The sequence below is a fragment of the Anabrus simplex genome, chromosome 2, assembly GCF_040414725.1.
Source record: "Anabrus simplex isolate iqAnaSimp1 chromosome 2, ASM4041472v1, whole genome shotgun sequence".
NCBI classification, from domain to species: Eukaryota; Metazoa; Arthropoda; class Insecta; order Orthoptera; family Tettigoniidae; genus Anabrus; species Anabrus simplex.
In genome coordinates, this window is record NC_090266.1 from 1124198020 (window position 1) to 1124207100 (window position 9081).

Below are 9081 nucleotides of genomic sequence, written 5' to 3' on the forward strand. Positions count from 1 at the left end.
ATGAATGTAGTCCAATGTATTTTAACTGGTATATTTGTATGGTTTATGTGAATGCCATGTAAAATAAGTGTAAGTATGGAATTAATTCATATTTTTGGAAAGTTAGAAATGGATTGCCTAATTTTTATTGCATAGTGGGGTCATGAATATGGAGGTATTTGACAGTGTCATTGATGTACATGTGTTTTCAAAGTGTTTCATTAATTCATTTCATTTCTTCCAGGTTCTGATGGCTGCAGGAATCTGTGCTGCTGTATGCTTAGGCCTGTCTATCTTTGCATTCCAAACTAAATGGGATTTTACTATGATGGGAGGTGTTCTGATTGTTGCACTCATTGTTTTGCTTATATTTGGACTTGTGGCAATGTTTTTCCCTGGCAAGACAATTACAATGATTTATGCTTCTCTGGGTGCGCTACTCTTCTGTGTATACCTAATATATGACACACAGATGATGATAGGGGGTGGAAAGTACTCAATTTCACCAGAGGAGTATGTCTTTGCTGCTCTGAACCTGTACTTGGATATCATAAATATTTTCCTGTACATTCTGACCATCATTGGATTAAATAGAGATTAAAGATGCTTGTTTACTTACAAATTACTTAGAATTTGCATGTTTAATGTCAGAGACTTATATAAAGTGTTACGTGTTTAATATTAAGATATTTTTAAGAAATTAGAAAATTAATAGCATCCCACTGTATTTTTCTTCTCCACAAATGTTGTAGTATTAAGATGGTATATGAAGTAACAGCAGTGTATATTTGTTCTGAAGAATGTCATAAATGCACTCATCAACAAACCAGGTGCCTGACATGTTTGAGTGGTAGAAACACAAGGCATATTATTGGCAGGCAAGTTCAGTGATAAAAACGAGAAAAATCGGATATTAACCGATAGGAATTGTCCGTTTGGCTGTGAATTGATTCCATTGGATTGGTATGAACTAGTCTGAGCATGAACCTAATCGATACTCAAGAGTACATAGATTCTTATCTTGATCACATCTGTTTAGAAACAAAACTGTGAAATTGGTGACTATCTTTACTCTGAACCAATATGGAGCCAGTGATTGGGAGGATTTTACTGAGGATTGGAAAATGCTAAGAGGTTGTGCATTATCTTCTGGTTGCTACAATTAAATTGCCCTACTAGCTTTCTCGTAATAGCTTTATGGTTTATTAATTACAAATGCACTATGGGTGCCTCTTTCCATGCATCATGTTTCCTATGTTGACAAGAATTCCAGTATTCTATGATAGGTTTCCTGTATAAACATTCCGTATCATTAATAACCAAGGCTCTGCTTAGCAGTCTTAATTGGCAGGGATATGTTTCTGAAAAATTAATGTACATTGAGAGAAATTAAATTACTGGTCAAAGAAAGGAATGCTGATCATATATATTGAAAGCATGAATGTGATAATCCCTTTCAAGACTGTTCAGCAACATCTTTCAGAATGTTTTAGTTTTGTATGTTTAAGTAATCTGTATAAATTGGTATAGTATGTTATCAGAGATTCAGTAATACTTTAAATATCCTTCACTTTGAACCCATATTATATAGCTGTATAAAAATGAATTCTAGACATAGTAAATAATATATTGTAATTTGTGACCATCTGCGTTCCACAATTTACTTTGCTATAGGTTATTCTGACTTGCCATACAATACATAACTCTTTTGTTATACGGGTGGGTGAAAATAAAGTATATGTCCATTGTATCATTGACTTACTACATGCCTTTTTGAACAGAAAATGTCACATTTTGTCAGGGAAGTAGCTTAAAATATACTTCTGCCACTAGAGTTCCTGTTAGCACAGAGTTGAGATAGCAGTATCTGCAATCATAAAATTTTAACCAATATACTCCTAAAATGACAAGTTTCATCCAATGAATGAATTTTTTGTGGGATAAGTCTATAATCTGTTCAAATCAAAATGAGAACTAAATCATGTAGGTGACCATGAATTAAATTCTGGCTGTTACTGTGTTTTAACTGCGCTACAGTGATTGTGGATACGAAGAAAGGTTCTGAAAGCTGCAAACGAGCTCCTGGATAAAATTGTGTAAAATTACTGTTAATCTGCCCTTGCTTTAGCTTGGAGAAATTTATTCTAAAAATGCATGCCATTTTCTGGCAGTGATATTTCTTTTTCTGCGTAGGGCCTAACTGAAAATTCATGTGCTCTCAGGTCTGATCAGTTTTTTACCCATTTACTACATATTGCCACAAAATAGTTTTCTTCTCCTGCTTATGTTTCACCTGTTGAATCTTAAGAATATTTTTCCTTCTGTATGCTGCTTCACCAAATTTTAAGTTCAAAATTTTCTAACATCTTTAGCTTTAAACCTTCAAAGTATCTACATTTCCACCAGTCCGTTTGTGGGTTTTTTTTTTCCTTAAGTTTTAACATAATTTTGACAATAGAAATTACAAAATCAGATTTATCCTAGTAATAAGGTTTGGATTGTAATTAATGTGCCCTGTTGTGGAAGTGGATTTCATTTAAGAATTGTTCATCGGACAGTCTATTTAAAGAAGTTTTGAAATTTGGGACAAAAAAGTTGGAGAATGAATCTTTCTACGCTAAACTGCTACTCGGAGCAATGGTGGAAGAAAGGAAATTGAGCAAATACTGTTACTGATAAAGGTAACACACATACTGTGATCAACCAAAACTGAACCTAAGAACACCAAGAGTTTCTGATATGTGCACGAATAGTCATAAGATATCACTTCCTGAAATGAACCAAAAGAAAGTGTTAACTGTGCAATTAATATTCATTGTGTAAAAATTGCTGTATATTGAGTGAAGGCAGAATACTAGACTTTCCTAGAAAATAAATCTTGAGCAAACCTTAATGTTCAACTTCCATAAAAAAAAATATGGGGAAAAATAACAGTTTCGTGTGGATTAAAAAGCTTTCTTCAAATTGTCACAGTAAAAAAAAAAAGCCTAAATGCACAGTTCAGATGCCTTCTGGATTCTCACCGAACTGTGGGTTGGTTTATGTTGCAGTATTTACTGTTGATCATGTTGTGTGCAGTCTAAGGGCCGGTTGCATATACAGTTTGATCGTAGATCAGAAACAAAAGTGATTTCAGTTTACACTAAACTCTGATTTTTGTTGTTGTATAAACATTCTCACTGAACTAGGATTAACTTTGACTGGTAAATTTTCTCTGATCAAACTCTTTGATCTCAGTTCAAGGAATTGTTTTCTATTCGAGATACAAGAACAGCTGATTGTGTTATAAGAAAATGCTGTGCACAAGACTAACCTAGTACATTGTTAGCAAATGTTGTCGGTGTATATGGGCTATATTAAGAGTCTTATGATGCAGTGAAACGTAATTCTGTGACATAACCTCTATGAATTGCTTAAGATATATTATCTCATTGAAATTTATAGACGCCTGATTACTCGGATACCAAAGGTTATTCAGCTAAGTTGTCCACCTCAAATAACGTATGAATCGTTCAAGGTATGTCTGTATTCTCAGAGATAATGTTATTAACTTAGTTTTTAAAATTTAAGTACACTGTTTTCTACATCTAGCCTTAAATCTACAAACTTTCCAAATTCAGCACTAGGATTATTCTGAAAATCAAAGTACTTATTACAAGTGATTATTTTCATATTGACCATATTTAAGATCAATTATTAAATGTTAAACATTAATGTTTAACAATTAACAATCAAAGTACTTCTCAAGAAAATGTAATGTATTCAAACATGCTTCATTTACGAGGTGGGGACTGCCCTGTTCGATTCGCGTTACGTATGAAACGCGAGCTCTAATTTTTCATATACAGAGTTGTTTCATCTATTTCTGACAGCTATGTATTCGCTCTGCTGTGCTCATAAATGCACTGATTAAATGTTATGATTTAACGCCTTTAATATCACCGTAGCTAACAGGTAAATGATAAAACAGGCATGCGACATTCTGTGACATTTTTATCCTGACGTGATATTAAACCACACAAGACTGAACGAGCCTGTGCAGCTGGCGAATTGGGCAATCTCCCCTTCTTAACACTAATAGATTCTTCAAAGAATGAATAAAAGGATCAGCCACGAAGGCTGTGAAAATGACTGCAAACCTAATACCATCGGGATCAGGAAGTTGATAAGAAAGGAAACCTGTCGCACATCAGTTTTTCCCTTACCAGTGTTAGCTGCAAGAAAATCATTATGAATAAATTCCTGTACATGCTGCAAAAGATCTTTATGAAAGAGAGAACACTGCTATAAGGATAGCAATTATTAATGTAATACTATTTACGAAAGTTTATATTTGGCTATTGCAAAAAGTGCATAATATACTTAAACTAACCTAATATATTCCAGCCTAATTATTGGAATAGTATATCTACAACAAAAAAGAAAGGAAAATGGAAATACAGAAGCCTGAAACATATGTTCTTATTAATGTCACTGCACTATGCATTTAAACTATATTCCTTCTTGTCCATGCCTAATTTTCTTTTCTGTAAAATTTCAAAATCTTTAATACCTTATCAAGATTTAAGAACTCCATTTTCACCATATGTTCAACTTGTAAACATTCTATTTTCATCTTGTGCTCACTTTCTAAGCATGCTAAGTCTTCTATGAAACAATTGCTTAATTTAGAATACACAGTCAGTTTCTTCCTCTTTAGCGATCTTGACTTTTTTGAAGGTCGAAGCAAGAGCAGTGTGCAGATCAGTTGGTAGGCTTATTGATTTGGAAGGAGGCACATGAAATAAAAGAAATAGTTGTGTAAGCCTATTGCTTGCCGACAAATTTCACTTGCGTAATACAGGACTAATGTAAGATTTCTTCACTTGTACAATGCAACCTCATTCTGGGTTAGTATCTCTTCCAGCAATATCAAATGCACTGCAATAGCATGAGACTCATCAGAGGTAGACGGAAATAGTCATTGCTGCCGTGCAGCTCTGAAGCAAAGCAGCAAGGGACTATACACACACCTCAACAGGAATTTTCGTTGAAGTGAAACAGCAAAATTATTTTGGTTTAATAGGCAACTGATAATGAAATGATTTTAGGTCTCTAAGGTAGCATCTTTGAAAATGCAACTCTGACATAACCTCAGGATGAAGATTGGTGTACTCATATAGGGGAAATAATTGGGTCTGCAGAGCAGCAATTTCCGTCCTGTTTCATCCATGGTTGGTTTATTAAAATTACCACCTGTCTTATTCAGTTGAATCTTAAAAAAATGTGTTACTTGAGCTTTTCTTTGTTAACAAAGTAACAATTCCATATACTTGACAACTTATCATGGGCAAATACTTTCCTCATTCTTTTTTATATTCTCATAGCACAACTTCAATGTTTGCCAAGACAGATTAGGCCAATTTATATTACGAGAATTGAAATCGGAGGCAATATTTTTCTGCTCGTGGTTTTGTGTGGTTGTTTCCCCAGAACTATTGCAACTAGGAAATCCTCGTCCTCTTTGGAAAACATAGAATGGTCCCTTTTCTGTTTAATTTGTCATTCTTTTCTTTCTTTCACACACCACACTGGAATATGAAGGAAAACTTGTCTCGAACTGCACGCTGTGACCAGCGATGCTCAGTTGTTTCTGCAAATGTTGCCAAGTGCTCTCATATGAACAGAGATCAAAACTGAACTTCGATTAGTTTACCCTAGATTCATGTTATGATCTCGGATCATTTTCTGACCTTAGATCAAAACTGATCTCCAGTCAATGATGTTATGCAGCTGGCCCCAAGTCTCTTAATTTACTTTCAGTAGGCACTAACGGACAAATCAGGACAGTTTGGGAATAGTGTTCACAATACCAGATCTTGTTTTTGTCATCCAATATGTACAAGTAATCAAAACATTGTACTGTTCATATTTAGAAACCTTTTTCATGTGGTAGGAGTTCCTTTGGTTGGAGTTGAAATGTTATATATTTTCCTTTTTACTCTCTTAAAAATGTAGTTACGGTTACCCATTTCTTGAAATGATACTTCTGAAAATGCTTTATTTAATATGTGAATGACTAAATAGCAAATACTGGCTTTGACACACACAGAATGATTGGATCTATATATGATGGTAAATGTTTTAGATTACCTTAATGTGCGGTTAATTGGCATTGTCCACATACTGTAACATCCTTGTAGAATTTGGACTCTTGTATTAGCATTACCTGTGATATCTAGCAAACATGTTTAGTTTGCATAATAGGGAAAATTGCATACTGTGTAGATATGTGGAGTATATTTGGGAAGTGAAGAAATGAACTCTTTCCATAATATTCATTGCATTGGAATTGTTCCAGTGTTAAGGTTGTCCAGGAAATTTTTAAAGACTGACTCGTTATAGATTTGTGGACATGAATATTGTACAGTTAATTTAGTGAATATTTTTTTCTTTTGTATACAGTGAGATGTTCCTTAAATGAACATAGTTGTGAATTATTGTACAAAATGGAAAAGCATTAGTTCTTCATACTGATATTCTGTTGCTTCACATGGGAGATTGAAAGTCTCTTCCAAATTCCTGGAAAGATTTCTTTAATCTTAACAAGTAATTTGTTCGTCCATGTAGGAAAGTATATGAAATATATATTGTGCAGTACTTCGTGGTTTGCTACGTATAGTGTATATACATTTCAGCATTTTGTTCTGCTGGTGTCGGTTTTATAGAACTACCCTAGGCCTTTCTTACTTAGAAAATGGTCCCTTAGATCTGCAGTTTCAAAATTTGGTGTTTGTAGTTGCCTTATTAGAAAATGTTCTTACTTTTCTGAAAATGTACATTAATTTTGTCAAACTTTTTGATGCAGAAATGTTCACGTCCACCATTCCAGTTACTACTGCTACTAATGGTTGGCTTGACAAATACGTGCATCATTCTGTTGAAAAGTTTTATACAATAAAATGGCTGTTCGGCAAAAGCGGAAATGCATGAAGTGTTATATGCAATACTTAATTTGTGAGACTTTTTTTTCTTTTTTTTTTCTGTGTAATATATTAATCGGTCTGTGCTTTTTTTATCTAGATCATTTTCACCTTCTGATAAGAACGGTTCATATCTGAAATCCTTTGTCTGACTCTGTTTTGTTTATTGAAGAACTTCTAAGAGATTTGCTTGTACCCTAGAGTTTCAGCCTAGTGTTTTGCAGCAGATCCTGTAGAACACTGAAGAATGTTGGACTTCAATGAAACATTCTTATACATAATCCTAGTCCAATAGTTCCTCAAAGTAAATGTGTGTGTATATATAAACCAAATACAGCACTTCTTGAGAGCCTACATCTTTCCTGTAGAACAAATGCTTCTGCGAATGGATGTAATTTCTCGTCCTAGATTAACTTCTACAGGATTTAATAAAAAATGTCAAATTCCTTAATAAGCATCGGGGTTTTATATGAATGAATGTAAATAACAGTGCAGTAAACCAGGTTCTTGGGAAATTGTGGCTCTGTGTAAATTGGAAAATCTACCTAGTCACATCCACCCACACTGTTTTTTGGAAACTGATTTCTTGAAAATTGTACTGCTAAAGCAAATTATCTTGCAGCAGTGGAGAAATCTCTAGGAAGTAGAGCACTCAGAGATGCTTGCCAGGAAGGGATCTTTTTCTCTCCCTTCGTACATTTCAACTTTGTAGTTTTATAAATATGCTCCTAAATCAGGAGTTGAGCAATGCTTTTTCAAGAGTGAGGCTTTGTCTTGCATGGAAAAAGAGTATTATTTAGATGAGAATGGAGAGGGTATTATTGAATACATACGTCAATTATATCCTTCATTTTAGTATTTGATGGCATTAGAAATGTTGTTCATTCTGTCCATTGAATGTGTGTATTAGATTTGTGTCCTTTAGTAACTTCCTAGGTTTTCCTTGTTACCGTATCTTATTTAATTGCCTGCTTACTCTTTAATGTCCATTTTTATAAACTTCTATAGCTGAGAGAAATTTAAGAGGCTTAGTAATGGATCTCCAGGGATGGTCATGTTAAGTGTATTACTTCATAACTGATTTTTTGTTAATTTTTTCCATTTACTTCCATCTCTTGCATTTGAGGTGTAAGATGCAAAAACAGCACAAGTATCTTTTTGAGAAACTGAAATATGAAGTTAAAAATGTTGATACCTTAAAGGCATCAAATTAGTTTAGGTTTGCAGAAGGAATTTCTCTTAGAATATGAGAAGACACTTCATACAAAGCTAATCACAAGTCCTTCTTAAAGTTCCCCTTCCCCTTTTTATTCCAAGGAATTTTATTTGATCATTTAGCTGTTTTGTCTAGAGAGGTAAACATTTACTTTTGAGCAGTATGATTAATTTTTCATTTCTGTAGGTAGCCAGGCACCAAGGATTATCATAGCACTTTTTTTTTTGTTATTACTTACAGAGGTCTAACAAAAAAAATTTGTTTTGGTGTTTTTAATTCACATGTAATTTTCTTCTAAGGGAAGGTACAAACAGTACATTTAAACAGTAAGGCTACAGTAATCTTTTAGAATTGAGCTGGTGTAAACTTACACAGCCTTTTTGTAATTAAAAGTACTGGTACTAATTTTGTGATCAGCAGGATTTACTTTGAATGCTACCTCCCATCGTGCATAAATTTGCTTTTTCTTGGGTAATGAAAGGAATACTCAGTTTTCTGTGGTGTATTTGTAATGTAGTGTTGCTATCTTCCAGGAATGGTATTTGAAAGCACTGTAAAACTGGTAAATTTATTGATTCATGGTTTTAGAACTACTTCATGCATTGTTTTACCAAGCTTTTCATTGAGGAATGAGGTTCCAGTCACTCCCCTTCCCAAAGTTGCTATAATCTCCAGAAATTTATTTTTGTGTCATTACTTTCTCTTCCTCCAGGATCTACCTGAGTATTGCTTGGGCAAAATCAAATGCTTGTGTGTAGTACAAATTTTCCTTACATTTTTCCAATTATTGCAATTTCATGCAAGCTATTGCTCATAATTTTATATTTCTGATGCTTGTATTCCAGAAAGCTAGAAGCATTCGTCGTGTCTGTTGTGCTTTCACATAACATGTCAGAGCCCACCACCCAAAATGATGTAATAAAA

At 33.9% G+C, this 9081-nt stretch overlaps 1 protein-coding gene across 2 annotated transcripts in view; it reads left to right on the top strand.

Annotated features, from left to right (window-relative positions):
- Lfg (Lifeguard) overlaps positions 1–3544 on the top strand; it is a 132646-nt gene extending 129102 nt beyond the window's left edge. For both annotated transcript variants that reach the window (XM_067139726.2, XM_067139727.2), the window contains one exon: positions 224–3544. In XM_067139726.2, coding sequence (XP_066995827.1) covers positions 224–580 — 357 coding nt within the window. In that variant the 3' untranslated portion in view covers positions 581–3544. The remainder of the gene's footprint in view (positions 1–223) is intronic.
- The last annotated feature ends 5537 nt before the right edge of the window (positions 3545–9081 follow it).